Source organism: Pollicipes pollicipes, unplaced genomic scaffold (genome assembly GCF_011947565.3).
Source record: "Pollicipes pollicipes isolate AB1234 unplaced genomic scaffold, Ppol_2.1 Scaffold_6052;HRSCAF=7182_pilon_pilon_pilon, whole genome shotgun sequence".
NCBI classification, from domain to species: domain Eukaryota; kingdom Metazoa; phylum Arthropoda; class Thecostraca; order Pollicipedomorpha; family Pollicipedidae; genus Pollicipes; species Pollicipes pollicipes.
Window position 1 is genome coordinate 10,632,111 of NW_023596805.1, and position 18,444 is coordinate 10,650,554.

Genomic DNA, 18,444 nt, shown 5'->3' on the forward strand with positions numbered 1-18,444 from the left:
CGCGACAGGGCGCGCGCTTGGTCATCGAAGAGCCTTCCTCTTATTCTGAACAGGGTCTGCTGCCCTATGGCATCATGACTAAAGCAGCTAAGACCAAAACATGGCGAGGGTCCCTGTCGTATCGCTGACCTGAAGCATCCAAAATATGTCCAACATTTCCAAGCAGGTCCCGTCGCTACCGTGGCGGGGACTTCCCTTCGTATCTTTGCTTCCCAACACAAAAGATTCGCATTGAGTCCTCCTCCTTTGTGCATGGCAGTACCTTCCTCCTGACTGCCTCATGACAGGGTCTTCCTTTGGATGTCAATTGACCTGCCCTTAGTCGGAACAGGAGCTGCCTGTTGTACAGAGATTTAAAGCAATCCAGCTAATTTGCATGCCGATCCGTCCACTGTCCTGGTTTTAGACACTGCTGTACTCACTCACATACCACGCACTGCTCTTAGTCAGAACAGGAGCTGCCTGTTGTACAAGGGTTTAAAACTATCCAACTAATTTGTATGCCGATCCGTCCACTGTCCTGGTTTTAGACACTGCTGTACTCACATACATACCACACATCGCCCACACATGCTCGCTCACGCTGCGCGATAGCAGCGTGGAGGGTTCCCGGATGCCTCTCCCGGAGGAGAAGAGGCCGGGAGAATCGGCTGAGCTGGCCTACCGAATCAGCTGCTGCCTCAGTGGACCGCAGCTGGCGCTGAGTGTGCCCCATGGCTGTCCTCTGGCAGAAGCTGCATCTGAAGCCCTGGCTCAGAGGGATATCCGTACTGGCTCTCCACGTCGTTTCCCGTGTTCATCCGGTTCTACTTCTGGAACGTTACCAACTGGGAGGATGTGCTCAGCAAGCAGGCCAGACCAATTCTGCAGGAAATGGGACCCTACACTTACAGGTGAGAGGCAGTGATGAGATGGCGTGGCGTCCTGTCAGAGGTGAGAGGCAGTGATGAGATGACGTGGTGTCCTAGTGAGAGATGAGAGGCAGTGGTGAGATGATGTGGCGTCCTGTGACCACTCGAAATATCTCTACTAGCTTAGAACTTTTATTTGAAGCAGCTGCTCTGGCCGGAGAAATGTCAATGTGCTCCCCACGAACCACTATAAAAGCGATGCTTTTCACTTGTCTTGCTTTTCCAATGTGTTTGTTCGGTAATGTTTGTAGTACACGTATTCGTCCAAATGTCTGGGTAATGACTGATACGAAAGCTAAAAATACTGTACTTAATGTAAAAACATACAAACTTGAAGCTAGTATCACGCAAATGCAACGAAGCGTTGTAGAATGACTTGGATTTCCCCCTATGGCGTTTAACACAGCGTCCCTTTTTGAAGCGCTCTAACGGAGGGCAATGGAGTAGCACATGACCTGTAGTGGCACACTGGTTCAAACTTCAACGAATACGTTCCTCGGCTACTGGCCCTTGCCGTTCGCCATTTGCAGTGACGTTATTCATAACAGCAGAGGTCCCACTTTTAAGCCCGCAAGCCCTGTAAAGTCCAGGTTAAAACAGCTCAAAAGTGGTATCTCTAACCCATATCACCTGACAACGCCAATAAAGGACCGAGTGTAGTGCTGTTGTAAAACGCTGAAAGCATTTGGAACCGATAATGTTCACAATTTAATGTCTTATCACATCTTGATAGTGCTTGCAGTTTCTGCCGTCATATCCCGTGCTAGTAGAATAAGCCTTCAGTTCCCATGAAACGAACGGTCGTCATACGGAACCTTAGTGGTTCATTTTGCACATTTTAGGGGTAATTTTTTCCTCATATTACTTGAAATTCACCTGATTAACTGCGGCACCATAACTGGCAGATCACTTTCCCAAGACGTGTATCTGTATCCTGTCCTCCTCGCGCTGATCCTCGTCTTACCTAGAAACTCTGACCTCCCTACCCTCCTCTCCCTTCCGTACTATCCTCCCACATTTTCCCCCAATCGATCATGCTCATACGTGATCGACACGTCGAGTTCATCGACCTCGATTGCTTGTCGTTAAAGAAGCATTTGGTCAGGCTTTGAATGTGTCCGATTTCCGTGAGTGTTTTGGACACCAGCGCGAAGATCCCATTAGCGCTAGCGCCGGAATCCGGACATCGAGCTTCCTCAGTGCCCAGCCTCGCACTGTGTTATTACTGGCTCACGTAGAAAATTTTCCAAATGAAAGTTCACAAAATTTCCCACCAGAAAACCACTTCGGCGAAACTGAAGGCTGACTTTCGTGCATTCAGCCCATGTCAGAAATGTCACTTACAGTTGTGGTCTTTCACCCACGGTGTCATTGTAAGCTCAGCTCATCTCTCCAGGAAAAGCCGCTTAGGGCCTATCATGACATGATCCATCGGTGACGCCCTGGGACCTGTCGGGAGTCACCCAGCGGTGTTCGTTCCTCTTCTTTTGGGGCCTCAGCCCCCCCGCCCCAAATTTGGGAAGAAAGTGGGCCAAATCCGCGGAAAAATTTGTTTGTTGGCAGAGTCACAGCCACAAGTCCGGGTCACAACCTTCGATTGTTTCCTTGTGACCAATTGCGTTGCTATGGAAAATGTCAAAAAAATTCAGTGAGCGTTTCCAGGTTTTTGTACCAAATACCCGTTTAATGCTTAGACGTACGCTGCGTAGCAGTCAGTGGTAATCTACAATGCTTGCAGCGCCATGGTGTCCTCGCTTGTTACAGATTGCTTTTCGTGAGCCCACGGTGTCATTGTAAGCTCAGCTCATCTCTCCAGGAAAAGCCGCTTAGGGCCTATCATGACATGATCCATCGGTGACGCCCTGGGACCTGTCGGGAGTCACCCAGCGGTGTTCGTTCCTCTTCTTTTGGGGCCTCAGCCCCCCCCCCCAAATTTGGGAAGAAAGTGGGCCAAATCCGCGGAAAAATTTGTTTGTTGGCATATTTTCGGGAGAGGGTAAGCCATTTTTTCGTTTGAAGGGCTCCCAACCTCGTTCTGCGAAACTGCACCCCTACCAAATAAGGTCAAGTATATGTCGCAGCCTCGGGGCCCGAACAAAAGTATACGTCGGACCCTAGGGGTCCGAACAAAAGTATATGTCGGACCCTCGGAGCAGGACCAAAATTATATGTCGGACCCTCGGGGCCCCAAACAAAAAGTATATTTCGGACCTTCGGGGCCCGAACAAAAGTATATGTCGAACCCTTGGGGCCCGAACAAAAGTATATGTCGGACCTTCGGGGCTCGAACAAAATTAGAGTTAAACAACATTTTTAAAATGAATCGCTTTGTGAATGGTCACACCAAAGCTTCAACGTCACGGGTACCCAGAAAGGACCTCAATCATAACCCCTTTGTGACTGTTATTGTGATATGCCCTCGCATCGTGTTTTATGTTGTGATTAACTTACGTGCTTAATAAATAAACTCGTCATGTTCTAAAATAACTTAACTGCTCTTACTATTAAAATACGACAATTGTTTTTACTTCATCTCTCCAAGGCTACTTTATTTCCTTTTTAAAAAACTACACCATCGCGCGGGTAACGCTCGTGCACAACATACAACAGATCCTCCTTAACAGTAACCTTCCTCAGAGAAGAACATCAGAAGGTCAACATAACGTGGAACAGCAACGACACCGTCACATACATGCAGATCAAGACCTGGTTCTTCGAGCCGGACATGTCCAACGGCACGGTGGAGGACAGAGTTACAACACTGAATGTTCCTCTTTTGGTAAGAATGTTTACCGTCTGAGACTGTGCATGAGAGGATGGGAGAAAGAGGAGAGGGGAGGGCAAATAAAGTGAAAAGAGAGAGAGAGAAAGAGAGGGAGAGAGAAAGAGAGAGAGAGAGAAAGAAAGAAGAGAGAGAGAGAGAGAGAGAGAGAGAGAGAGAGAGAGAGAGAGAGAGAGAGAGAGAGAGAGAGAGAGAGAGAGAGAGAGAGAGAGAGAGAGAGAGAGAGAGAGAGAGAGAGAGAGAGAGAGACCTGACGCTCAACGTCTTTGAATTGCAATGTCACGTCAAATATATTGACCTTCCGTGGCATGACACATTGACCCTGACCTTCGCAGGCCGCTGCCGATTCGGTTAAGGACATGGGCCGCTTGGTCAAGTACATGTTCAACTTGATGGTGAACCGCGTGGGCAGTCAGGCTTTCGTGACCAAGACGGTGCGCGAGTTTCTATTCGAGGGCTACAACGACCCTCTACTGGACGCCGCCGTGGCCATGGAGCAGTTCCTCCACATCGCGGTGCCGTTCGACAAGTTCGGCTGGTTCTACGCGGTGAGTAGCGGCCAGAGTTGGGCCGGTGGTCACAGCCGTCTGCTCTGTCAGAGCTGGGCCGGTGGTCACAGCCGTCTGCTCTGTCAGAGCTGAGCCGGTGGCCGCAGCCGTCTGCTCTGTCAGAGCTGGACCGGTGGTCGCAGCCGTCTGCTCTGTCAGAGCTGGGCCGGTGGTCACAGCCGTCTGCTCTGTCAGAGCTGGGCCGGTGGTCGCAGCCGTCTGCTCTGTCAGAGCTGGGCCGGTGGTCACAGCCATCTGCTCTATCAGAGCTGGGCCGGTGGCCGCAGCCATCTGCTCTATCAGAGCTGGGCCGGTGGCCGCAGCCATCTGCTCTATCAGAGCTGGGCCGGTGGCCGCAGCCATCTGCTCTGTCAGAGCTGGGCCGGTGGTCACAGCCGTCTGCTCTGTCAGAGCTGGGCCGGTGGCCGCGGCTGTCGGCTGGCTGCTGCGACTCTGACAGACCTCAGGTGGATTACGGCTTACCAACGGAAGTTGGTCACGGGTGTGGCCGTGTCTGATTAAGGACATTATGCTTCTGGTGTCCCGAAATTTAGATACAGCTGACGGCGGACGGCGGCGGGCAGACAGATGAGAGGTAGAAAATTATGTGACCCAGTCTGTTAATATCGTGCGACAAGCATGGTGTGCTGTGTGTTAAGCTATTGAGTGCTAAACTGAGCTCTTGAAAGTTTTATGAGTTCGGATTTATTATGCCGAGTGGATGCTTGCAATTCATCAGGACGTGCTGGTACAAGAAACTGGGCAGAACAAGTCTGCACTTATCATGACGAAAAACCTGGATCTGAAAGCGTTTACTTTTATATCAGGTTCTTTTGACAAGTTAAATGATCGCCTGACCGTGGTGATTTATGTAGCTAACATGATGATCAGCGTTATTTTGTGTTTGACTACGTTAAAAGCACAAGCTCTCTATAGTCTTTGAAAGCTGTTTATCAGAATCATTGTGCCGCTTTGGTTTTGTCGCAGTGTGGTGACACAGCGTGTTGTCAAGATGAGAGTGTCATAAAGTGACCTTGTCCGGCGCATGCTCGTCTCTTACAGTAAGCGCTGTGTGGCCGAGGAGAGGCTGTACCCAGGGGCTGACGTGCAACTATTTTGCCTTATATCTACCAAGCTGCACTGTTTGACAGTCCTGTTGATAAAAGCCTGCGATGCACAAATAACAAAGTAGAAAACTTTCCTCACAAGGGTAACTGTGTAACGTACGCGGGTATGTTATCAATAATTAAGGACGGTAGTGGTACTTGAGTCTTAGGCAACACATACATGGTGCGTGTTGCCTAAGATACCTTAGGTCACACATACCATCATGCGTGCGTTTTTTGGGATACGCGTACGGCACATTTCCGTGCCTTTCTTTAACGTGTCGCTGGTTGGGAGGGCCTCTTATGTAAGCGTGACCGACTTGTTGCACTCGTGTGCAGTGGAGTGCCACGATAGCCCCTCAGCTTATCGCAGAGACATGAGCTGCAAGAGAAGTGTGCTCACCGATCAGACCCTGATTAGATCGGCACACTTCCCGACCGTTAACACCTGAGGCGACAGAGCACCCGTGTGTGCTGCGCAGTGTGGACGACAAAATGTCGACGTCTGTGGTCTCGAAAAAATCAAAAATCTTATGACATGCCTGTGAGTGTCTTCTTAGGCCTCCACTTCTTCGCACGTCTTCCACGAGTCACCCTGCTGTTGTGAACCAACGGAACATGTTCCATCGTCGCAGCGCAACACTACCCCATACTACGACGGTGTTGTGAACATGGACACGGGCAGTGACGTCTCCCGCATGGGCAACATATACTCCTGGAACTACAGCGACACCAGCAGCGCTTTCGCTGGCTCCTGCAACATGCTGAATGGCTCGGCCGGCGAGCTCTTCCCTGCGAGGCTACACAAGGACTTCATCCAGTTCTTCTCAACAGACCTATGCCGGTAAACAGACCTACAGATCTAAGCCGGTGAACAGACCTACAGACCTATGCCGGTGAACAGGCCACAAACCTATGCCGGTGAACAGAACTAAAGACCAGACCTACACCGGTGAACAGATTACAGACCTATGCCTGTGAACAGACCCACAGACCAGTGCCGCTAAACAAACCTGCAGACCTATGCCGGTGAACAAACCTACAGATCAGTGCCGGTAAACAAACCTACAGACCTATGCCGGTGAACAAACCAACAGACCTATGCCGGTGAACATGCCACAGACCTTTGCCGGTGAACAGACATACAGACCTATGCCGGTAAACAGACCTACAGATCTATGCCAGTGAAGAGATCTACAGGCCTATGCTGGTAAACAGACCTACATACCTATGCCGGTGAACAGGCTACAGACCTTTGCCGGCGAACAGACCTATAGACCTATGCCGGTAAACAGACCTACAGATATATGCCAGTTAAAAGCCCTACAGGCCTATGCTGGTAAACAGACGTACATACCTACGTCGGTGAACAGACCTAAAGATCAGACCTACGCCGGTGAACAGATTACAGACCTATGCCTGTGAACAGACCTACAGACCAGTGCCGGTAAACAGACCTACAGGCCTATACCGGTGGACAGGCCTACAGACCGATGCCGGCAAACGTCTCGTCACCAGCAGTGTGCCTTCGTGCCCTTATCACCGGGCAAGCGGACGCAGTCAGTGATCACGGCAGCAGCGGACAGGCCAGGAATCCGCGCTCCAGTCATGCACCGAATCATGGGTAAAAAAAAAATCAAAGCAGAGCACAGCTGACAGTACTGTCGCAAGATACGTACTTGTTCGCCTACGTCAACATACGTCAGCGCGCATAAACCTCTCCAACATGATTGAAGAATGCGATGTATCCCATGCATAAATCAGCTGCATGGTGTGTTTAACCGCATATCCTCACCGCCGCAGAACTCTGAAGGTACCATATCAAAAGGAAGCCTCCGTCTACGACCTGACCGCGAACCGTTACGCCGCCACGGAGATGCTGTTCGGCAGCCCGGAGGTCAACCCTGACAACTGGTGCAACTGTCACGGAGAGTGTCCACCCTCAGGTGAGGTCCGGACAACCACCCGCCGTCAGTTGTATGCTGCAGCAGGCATGGTGGGCTAACAGTCTGCCCTGGCGACCGGGCAAGGACGCAGCCGGCTCAATTCGCGGAATCCGGGCCACCCGTTCGCGCCCCGGCCAGTCTCTACTGAAGTATGCATCGATATATATATATATATATATATATATATATATATATATATATATGCATATATCTGTCCGTGCGTCTCCATGGCTCAGTTGGTTAGAGCTGCGGCACGTTAAGCTTTCGCCATCAAATTATGCCGTTAGCCTGGAATTCTCCGACCGGATGGTAGGGGCCAGGGCCCGTTCAGCAAGCACTGCTTACCGTCAACTCTTATGTCAGAAATTCATTCATTCAAAAAATTCGGATATTTTTTTTAGCAAAGTATACAGAACGGTGATGGTCGCTTTGCTGACGATACAGGCTGTGAGTACTGAATGTGTAATGGGTCTGTTCAAATATTGAAGCCCATTGATACCGTGAGAGCGCATCCAAATGTCTGATTGTATGGTCATAGAATGTCTAGTATGTAATCATAAAACGTTGAGCAATTGTGACAAATGCGCCCAGGCATCGTGCCGCAGTTCGGGCTGCTAGATTAATTGGCCGGTGAATTTCGATTGCGCAGGTTACGTAGATTGCAGACATGCAGATCATGATACAGCGGTGTCATATTTCACATATTAACAAACGTTATCTATTTGCATCTTGGATTTTGAAGAGCATCGATTGAACAGTAAAAAGCTGGTCTATGAAAATTATAATTCAGAGTTTAAAACCTCACGGACGGTCAGAGATTACATGCAACTGGTCGATGATTTGTAATGTCCTTGCACACTATGTATTGGGTACGTACGAAGTAAAGGTACCACAAACTACAAGATAAATATCGGGACCAGGCACTCTATAAATTCTCAGTACCAAACGTTTCCAATGGTATGTCAACTTTATGTACTATGATATTGTGTCACCATGAAGTCAAAGCAGCCCATCGATGTGTAGATAAATACATTATCAACCAACAATCATTTTACTTAATTGCTATCTGTTTAACATATGGTGACTTTTATATACGCAATGTCATACTTACTTGCAGTTTTTTTGCTTTTGTTTTGTTTTAAGGAGGCATCTATCACCACGTGCATTCTTTTTCCCAGGTGCTTTGCACTCGTGCAACAGTTCCAAGCGACGATTGAACAGATTATTTATGCAAACACAGTAGGCCTCGCCCGTCACTTATAAGCTGTTGTGCGTATCACGTAGGAGACCTGCCCTGTTCTTCCCTGGGTGATGCTGAACCGGACTACTGGTCTCCGAATGACACTGAACCGGACCACTGGACTCCGGGTGATGCTGAACAGGACCACTGAACTCCACCCTCGACGCTCCCACATGTGAAGTGTGCGGCCTGTTGCAGGTTTGCTGGACCAGTCACACTGTCGGCAGAGCATGCAGGCCTTTGTCTCATTGCCACACATGCTGTTTGCTGACCCGGAGGCTATCAACGAGACAGAGGGCCAACGTCCGGAGGCGGACGTCCACAACTTCCACATCGACATAGAACCGGTCAGTGGCATGGCTTCAGCATTTAGGTGGACGGCTGTTGGTCCGCGGACCAACAGCACAGCCACCAACCGGTGCGTAGACCAACACCCAGTCGCCTCCTCCACTTGCACGATCAGTGATACATTGTTGGCGTCTGATTTTCATTCGGGTCGATCTGGAAACAGGTTAAAAATGCAGCCATCATCCGTTTGAAGGCGCTTTCTGCCGTCTACTTAAAACCTTCTTTGCAGAAGAGGTTGTTTTTTGTATCCTTTGATTGATTTTAAATCCCATTCGTACTTTGAGCCCCTCGTATTTTTGTGAAATATGACAACATAGACGAGCGATATCATCACATAAAGCTGACGTATTTTGAGCTTCATCTATCAGGTGGCACTCAGGTGGCACTGCCGGTCCGATAGCATAGCCCTTTGAAGGCTTGGAATGTGGGTCATCACACAAACCTGCCTGATATGTAAGATAGTCTGCGCCGTATTTGCGTTGTCAAAAGTGTAGATAAGACTGGGTGGGTTGCAATCTACTTTGAATCTGTGCTTACTCCACCATTGCTGACGAGGTTGAGTCGCGGCAGTCGTTGCCCCGCCGGTTGCAGCGATGCGTCGGTCCGAGTAGCTGGATCACAGAGCAACATGACCAGCTGGGGCAGGCGCGCCATGGGGTGGAATACCCTGACGGATGTTCCATCTACTGCCGGCGTTACCACTGTACATTGGGCGAAATTCTTTGACAGATGTGCCATGTACTGCCGACGTCGCCGTTGTACATCGGGTGAAATTCCCTGACAGATGTGCCATGTACTGCTAACGTCACCGTTGTACATTGGAGTGAAATTTCTCGTAAGATGTTCCACCTACTGCTGACGTTACCAATGTGCATTGACTGAAATTTCCCGGAAGATGTTCCATCTGCTGCTGACATTACCAATGTCAATGTCATGGACTCTTCCCTATATGCATGTTCAAGGCAGCTTTGTGTTTATATTTGCTGTGGCCTTCGAGCGCCGTGCATGCACGCTTGAACACACGCAAAATGTTTAGACCAAAATATTTGACCGTTTTCAGTAAAGGTCACTGCGCTTCACTGAATTCTACAAACATCCCATGACGATCAAGGATTGTGATCGAGACGTCCATGCATGTTAATACGCATGCATGATCCTCCTAAACTGAGTAAGCATAATCGTCTTCCAGTCGCGTCAATTGGTGACTTGCTGCCTGGGAACGGTGAGGCGTGCGCGGTTCTGGTGGCATGCAGCACACACCCATCACAGCGTACCAGGTCACAAGACGTGTGCCATCGTCATCAGGTCACATCTGCGAGGGCCATATAACCGCCCCCGTTACCAATTCACACTGTTTTCGCGCATCCGCCCACCGCCCTAACCGCCCCCATTACCACTTCACATTGTTTTCGCGCATCTGCCCACCGCACCATTTCACGCTCTGGTCTCGCCTCTGTTGACAGACGACAGGAACTTCCGTGTCGGTGAGGGCGAGGTTTCAGATCAACCTCCTTCTTAAGTCCAACCCAGATATCAAGTGAGTGGCGAGCGCTATCGGCTGAAAAGATAGGTGGTTACATAAAATGGGAACCCTTGGGTGCGTCGGAGGGAGGATGATGAAACCGATGCCCTTGTTGACGGCCAGCTCCGAGTGATGTACTTGAACCCCCTGTCCTTGATCCACATTGAACTACATTTTATCTTCTGTTATAAGGCTCGTTTTCGTCAAACCGTGGGAAAATTTTCATGCTGTCTTCTCCGATATCAGCTTTGTCATTCTTGTGCTATGTCTGCTCGACTAAATTATTGACCCAAGGTCTATCGTGAAGATGCAGTGATTCCTGCATGGATGTCACCAGATCAGCATAATTTCCATCACTCAGTGTGTCTGTGCACTCAAAACTGCATGACCCAGTGCGCCGACTCAACGATGTCGATTATTAACCCTGCACGCCGCTCGGAGGGCGAGTGCTCCACATTGATACGGGGACTCTAACTGAAATGGCCATCTTGAAGATCATTCGGTGCAGTTTGCAAACTGACCTTAAAATCTAAGCCCGTGTAATTTTTTAGATACCCGCCCGCGAAGATGTGCATGCATTTTCGGGTGGGGGGGGGGGGGACTATTTCAAAATCATCCAGGTATCAATGGCGCCATTATAACGTCGTTCACATGCTGTCACTCCATTAGCCATGTGGCGATCAAGGCTAAGACAAATATCATATAATAAATATGAACTGTTGAACTGTTCTGCTGAACTGTTCATATCTGACCGGCTGAACTGTTCATATTTGCTGTTCGTGGGGGCCATTTCGAAATAGCATGGCCTGCGACTGACTCTTGATCGATATGGTGCAAGGTACGATGACGTTGTCAAACTATGACATATTAGGAGGATATTTACTGAACAGACAAGCCATGTTAACCCAAGCAGTCTTTTCCACTTGTCGGTATATTAATAGCTATAAGTGGGCGTATTTCATGATATCTGATAGCTGCTTCAGTATCGTCAAATGTGGAACATTCACTTTAACCACTATTTCTTTTCTATGCAGAAGTCTGCTTTGGTCAGGGGCGTCACTTTATATACTTCTGGTAGCCGAGCGCCACCCCCAATGCTGACATGAGTCCTCCCCCACCCACCTACTCCAAAAATACTCCCTTGAATCCCCAATAAATAAGAAAAAAGGATTACTAGCTCAAGTCCCTGAATGCCCCTGTATACCTGAATGTCCCCCAATGTCCCTGAAAACTGAAAGTGCCTTGGCTCTGGTTCCGGAACCGTAGACTGTATCGCAGCACAAAGCTGTCGTGCGGAGCAGGCCTGACCCCGACCTATGCCCTCGGCAGCAGACAGGTCAGAGAGGTTCAGTGATCGGCGACCGACCCACTCGTTCGACGGTGCGGTGGTGAAGCCACACCGGAATCGAAGAGGCTGCTGTTCCGTTGGTTTTATTCGCTTATCAGTCGTATGGGTGGTGGGATACATCACCATTTGACCACATGCGGGAGGATGTACGAAACGTTAACTGAGGAGTTTGTTGCAGCATTTCATTACCTAGAAGGTTTGCTCGTAACCAATGATATATATATATATATATATATATATATATATATATAAGATAGACTGATAGGTAGATAGATAAATAAATAGGTAGATAGATATAGATATAGATACATATTTTTGTAGCAGCGCCCGCACTATGCAGTGTTTGTTACGTCAACCCATCCGATGGTGAAATTTCAGGCTAGCGGCAGACTTTTATGGCGAAACATCGCGCCCCGCAAAGCTTGTCACGGCACGCCCTACTCTGAGTGTAGAATCCTCTGACGTCACATGACCTTTAACCGACCTGACCTAATCGAGTCGAACCCCCGCCCCCTCGACATTAGTGGTTAAATCGAAAGGCGGACGCTCTAACCAACGGATTCATTGAGGCGATCTTAGGAATGGAACGAAAGAAAGGGAGGAAGGAACATACCAGCTGTTAGTTTTGAAGACAACCTTTGGGATTATATTTAAAAAAGCATTGGCACCTCCATAACATCAAAGCCAAATATTTAGAAGACATAACAGTAAAGCACAACAAAAACATATCACTCATTTTTATGTTGATAGTTATGCCTGATTTCCATCCGGGAAAGACGCTGGGACCAACACACTGATGTTGGTGGAGATGTTGGACCGAGTTTGGCGAACAGCGACGCCTTGTACAGAGCCACGTGACATAAACTAAAGCCTATGAAAACACCACTGGCGTACTCAGGAGTCCAGGGTGTGAGATGTATATGGATATTTGGCTCCAGCCAAGTGAAATACACGCCTGTTTATGCCAGTTTAGAATTTCAATGCTGCTGAAATTTTTGCTGAACAAGGAACAAGGTAATTGAAAATCTTAGCGCCGCACTCTTATCACCATTTCCACCTACGAGTCTGACGCGACTCTAAACATAAAAACAGAAATCTGAGTTGGCTATGCTTTCCTGTTCTTCACTCTAAATATATCGTTCATGTATTCCGGAAGCGCCCGTGTTTATTTCCCAAGTTTGCCCACACAAGTATCTGACATTTCCCTTCCGTCGGGGGGCTCGCCCCAAGAGCTCAGTTGGTTGGACCGTCTGCGATCCACGTACCACACTGGTGTCTCGAAGGGTGTGAGACGCGGCTCGCACTCATTACTTGGCCCTGGTTGGCATAGACCGCGGTCAGGGACAGCGCGTACTCCAGATGTTGTCACGTGATGTCAGACGGTCCTGTCATGGGAGGGCGGGCAGTGCAAGGTGCAATGCATTCACTTTTTGCGGTAAAATTTGCATGACGAGTTTGCATGACTTCGTTTCACGCTCCATTGCCACATTGCCTTGAGGGACTGGCCGTGTTTAGGACATGTGTTTGTTACGCTGAGCAGGCGTCAGGCGTGTCACGTTGCCTTGACATTGCATTCTAAACGTTATTTTTGTTCTTTGACTTCACTGGTCAACGATGATTTAAGATCTCACCCAAAGGTACTGCCAGGTTTGTCAGACAGTGAGGAGCCCTTTACTGTGGATAACCGGGGCATGAAGTGTCCTGGTACGGCAGCCTGAAGTTAACGAAAAAGCCGTAATGAAAGCCACCAGGTGGAAAGTTGATCATGCGGCATGGTTGCACTGGCGACAATGTGCACATGCCTTTGTTGTTGTTCTTACCGGTGGCCCTGTCTGGGGCCAGGTGTTGGGGGTTGGTGGGATGGGGAGGGGCATCAGGTTGCTGACAAAGGTTATTCCCGTGCAGCACTGCAGGCGTAGTGCTTAATTTCGCAACTCTTGCGGGAGATGTTCCGTGCTTCCACGCTCTCCTCCCTCCACTGTTCCACTTCCCTTCCACTCCTGTGGTGTATGACGCCAACGTTAAATCTATGGATACTGAACATTCACCGACAGCAATTTCCCATCAGCGTTTCTGGTAAAGAAATTCGCAGGTTTGCGTCGCTTTGATATTGCGCTTGCTGTGAGCTGACTTTGGCCACCACGCTACCCTGGGGTGGATATGGTCAAAACTTGCTATGTATCATGCTTGCGATGCTCGCCTCGTCAAATATGCACCAGCGCTTAAGGAAAGACTGAATGTGTCGCAATGTAGACCAGCGAAAAAGCGCCTACCGGCGAATATCTTGAATAAATATAATGCAGATATCGATCACCTGCCTGCAACAAAAAACGATCGTCGGCCACTGCCTTGCCATCTTTGACCAGTCTGCATGCTGGACAATGTTGGGAAAACCTGCATGAGCTGCTGGCGATGAGCCGGGCAGCTCACGACCAAATGGACTTGGCCCAAACGCCCTCGTTCGTGATTATGGTGTGTCTGCATGCGTTTTCCCTTTTTTCGCAAACGTCTCCAACGCTGACCTGTCGGCGCAGCGCTAGGCTGCCCCCAAGCAAGTGATTGTTCGCAGGGGCCACTGCAAGGTGACATATTTTACTGACACCTGCTTTTTTTGCTGGGCCCTGGATGTTCACACAGAGGTTCAAGTACAGGTGTCATTTGTGCTCCAGAAGTCTCAACTGACTGCTCGCTACCCCCAGAGTGCTCAACCACCTGCCAAGGGCCCATATGCCCATGTTCTGGTTCGAGAACGCCGTGGACACGACACCGGAGCTGGCGGCACAGTTCATCACCATCACGGGCACGATACCGCTGGCGCTGCAAGTCGGCAGCTGGGTCATCACCGCTCTAGGTGGCCTGGTGCTGGCCGGTGGTGCTGCCCTCTGCATGCACCGAGTCTGACGAGTGCTGCCCTCTAGCCCACCTTGTACGACGTGATTTCCCGTCGCCTCAATTCCAAAGCGCGCGCGGTTGTCGAGATGGAGTAAGGTGACCGCTGCTGAGCCCAGACTGAGTTGAGCGAGGCTCACTGCACCCGGAAGCTGCTGCTGCACTCGGAGCGGTTGCTGTGCTCGAGGGGTTGCTGCTGTGCTCGGGAGCTGTTGCTGCGCTCGCGGAACGTTGCTGAACTCGGGCGCTGCCGCTGCGGCCGAAATGCCAGCAGCTGCTCTCGATGGATGCGAACGGATGTTTCTACTCATATTGCCGTCCGAGCTTCAGCAGTGTAGCAAATCACGTACCCATGTATGCACGCGACTTGTGTCTGGCGATGGCTCGTGGCCCGGCATCACCAGTGGCGTCTGACGTCACTCATGGCCTGGCGTCATCAGCGGCGTCTGACGTCACCCATGGTCTAGCAACACACCAGCTCGTGATCCCTGCCCATCCGCACGACTCGCTGGGTGTGTTGTTGCTGAAGACTTCGAACTTAAGATTACACGGACGGAAGAACTGTCGAACTGTCTTCCTCTTCTGGTGTGTTAGTTTGCAAGCAACGCTACGGCCAGCTCATTCTTCCACTGTCCTTGGGTAATATTGAGTGCAGAGAATTACTGGACGATGTTTGTCTTTCGGTCATATATCCGTCATGATACGATTTTTATTCCCGGAAGCACTGGCACTTGAATCGTGTCTTTTGATCACGAGTCCAACGCCCTACCAGCTGAGCTAACTGGAGAGGGACTTCCCGGATTGTTTACTTTACTGTTAACTTTAGTTTACTGGCCGACACGTCGTGAACACACTAAGACACCAGGCGAAGATGATGGTCCGAACAATTAGTTCATCGGTGATGCCAATGCCTTGGATCAGTCCTTCCGAAAAACTTTTCCAATGCTGGAAGCGTCCTGGGCAATCGTATTAGAAAATTTCCGAATAGGGTTGCAATGACTTGGTGTATGCCCCTGTGATCTACGTGTGGAGAAAGCCATGTTTACAGGATGTGATCTTGTAAAACACCCGCGCGCGCCGTGATCTCCGCTTGACGCTGGATGAGCTTCTCAGCATCCAGCCCTCGAAGGCAGGTATGGAGCCAGTCACATAGCCCCCCCCCCCCCCTGAAATGTTGCCGGGATCCAACATTGCTTGGATGCCATTTGATATAGTCAAACACCATACATGACCAAAAGGCCCAAACCTGTTCAATAGTGGTTAGGACCCAGATCGCACCAAACCTAGTCGTGGGTGCGTCCCTACGAAGCAATTGCGGAGCTGTGAGAAGGTAAGGACGAATCCGGTGTATCGAAGCTTGGCAACGCCGACAACGCGTCCTGTTTCAGCACTTCGGCCAGTCCGGGTAAAATTACGGCTGGCTATTGCAGGCAGCAGCGTGTGCAAAATTTTGTTTTTTGGGCGTTGCAATCTACAAAATTGACTAGCAATCATTTCAACGTGCTGCAGATGGCTAAAATTACTTGCGGGACGTACATGAATGCGACACGTTTTCAATCGATTTAGTCTTATCCGTCTCTCTCGAATTTTCAACCGTCGACGACTAGCAATGTGCATCTTAATGCGCTTTGAAATTAGTAAGCAGGAATTGGGTACGTATTGCCGGTGCCCCATTGAATGCGACCCTGGTGGAATGTGCAGTTAGACAGCAATGCGTTTATCCGCTCAAACTGAACAGTGGCTATGTTGTGAACAAATGATGAACATCACTTATTATGCACTCACGACCACGGTGTTACTGTATGCAATCATTGTGAGCTGCCAGTTTGAACTTGACAGGAAAGCGTTGATTGTGGTCTCATCAACGTATTGTGTTTTCGTGAGTCCCACTGTGAATATGATACTGATGTACCAAACAGCAATACATGCATCGGATGATTAAGATGGTTTTTCGAAGCGCCGGAACACAGACGCCGTAAATGAATCATTCTACCCGCATCTAGTTGATAAAACAGCCCTAAGCTCTAACATTCGTAATGGTGCTAACGCTAATGTATCTAACCCAGATAGCATTAGATAGATCTAACCAGATAGATTACGGTGGCCTAGACTAGGCAGATTTTGATGGCAGTGGAGCCCGGCCTGCGTCCTACCAAGACCCAGTCTCTTGTTGAATACCGAGTAAGCTGAGATACTGTCCAAGAAGAGCCCAGTTTGCGTCCAGCTGGGCCTGTAGAGCCCTCTTCCTCGAATGCGTTGCAAAATTTCAGTGAGAACGAATGCGCAGAAAAGCATGTTTGATGGCACACCCGCAGCCAACACATATCAAGACCAGGTTAACTCATAAATCATATATGAACCGTGCATCCAAAAATATTGGGATTGCGTTACCAGTTCCATCAACGAGGTCTTAACTATTAGTTGCCGCATTACCGACATAACCCGATGGTGATCAGGGATTACAGGCGACTTGGTCTGTCGATGTCGGTTTGACCGCATTACCGACATAACCCGATGGTGATCATGGATTACAGGCGACTTGGTCTGTCGATGTCGGTTTTACCGCATTACCGACATAACCCGATGGTGATCAGGGATTACAGGCGACTTGGTCTGTCGATGTCGGTTTTTGGGCTTCCGTTCATGCAACCGAAGAACCTCATTTAAGGAACGTGATCGATATAGGATACCGCACATGGTGCCAGCCCAGCGTAACTCGATCGTAGCTTTAAAGCACTCAGCTATACTATCGCCGATGGAAGAACGTTCCAACTATTTGCAGCCAGGGAGCCGGCCGAGTTCTAAAGGTCCTGACTTGAGGGATGTCACGAGTGTCAGCGGGTTCCTGTTGTCACTTCCGAGTCGTGACAGCAACTCACCCACGGGAAAGGCATGCCTAAGTAAAATATCTAGAACACCGCAGCCATGCATCCCTAAGCCGTCGGCATGACTTGTCCGTGTAGTGACAGCAACTCGACCACCGGCAAAGGCATGCCTTAGTGAAAGATCTAGAACACCGCAGCCATGCATCCCTACGTCGTCCTTATAGCAGCAATGACAGTTAGAGGAGTCGGTGCCTCTCATGATACAGCCGGTGCCTTACTTCTCGGACAAGATGATCATCATTGCTGATCAAGCTCATCATTAAGCCTGCTCCAGCTGCTCCTGATCCCGTTCGCCGAAGGGCCTTCAGAGCGTGATGTCATGCGCTTGAATAGTTGCGCCAAAACGGGCATACCATGGTCCTGTACAGCAGTGGCGTCGCGAAAGCGTCAACGCGGGCCAATGGCAGCCTCACAACCATCAGCATCTGCCTGGCCTTTGAGACCGCCTCCGTCATACGCACGTGGAAATTGCGTCTGGTTTACGGAGACCGCAAGGTACTTTTCAGTGGGCTCGACTGCGATTTGACGTGCTGACAAAATAAACCTCGCCGCCGGCCATTTGACCAGGTCATCGGGGTCAACCTGGAGAGGAGAAGAGACCAGGGGCCTCGGAATGCGACAGATCTCCTTGCATCATCTGCAAACATCTTACCCGCGCTTCTTACATCTTCGGGGTCAACCTGGAGAGGAGAAGAGACCAGGGGCCTCGGAATGCGACAGATCTCTTCGCATCATCTGCAAACATCTTACCCGCGCTTCTTACGTCTTACTTGTCTAAGCGTCGGCTAAGCGTCGGCCAAGCGTCGGCTAAGCGTCGGCTAAGCGTCGGCTAAGCGTCGGCTAAGCGTCGGTGTCAGCGTATTCCTACCCTCGCAATGGCGACACTAACGGCAGAAGCTTATGACTTTTAACTTTTGAC

The 18,444-nt window shown here is 49.8% G+C and overlaps 1 protein-coding gene across 1 annotated transcript; it reads left to right on the forward strand.

Annotated features, from left to right (window-relative positions):
- Nucleotides 1-613: 613 nt before the first annotated feature.
- Nucleotides 614-15,764, forward strand: LOC119104776 (protein croquemort). Its single transcript, XM_037228497.1, has 9 exons — nucleotides 614-704; nucleotides 743-893; nucleotides 3,549-3,690; nucleotides 4,029-4,241; nucleotides 5,983-6,191; nucleotides 7,151-7,293; nucleotides 8,732-8,880; nucleotides 10,345-10,418; nucleotides 14,451-15,764. Exons 1-9 carry the CDS (start codon nucleotides 614-616, stop codon nucleotides 14,650-14,652), a joined length of 1,374 nt encoding a protein of 457 aa, XP_037084392.1. The 3' UTR covers nucleotides 14,653-15,764.
- The last annotated feature ends 2,680 nt before the right edge of the window (nucleotides 15,765-18,444 follow it).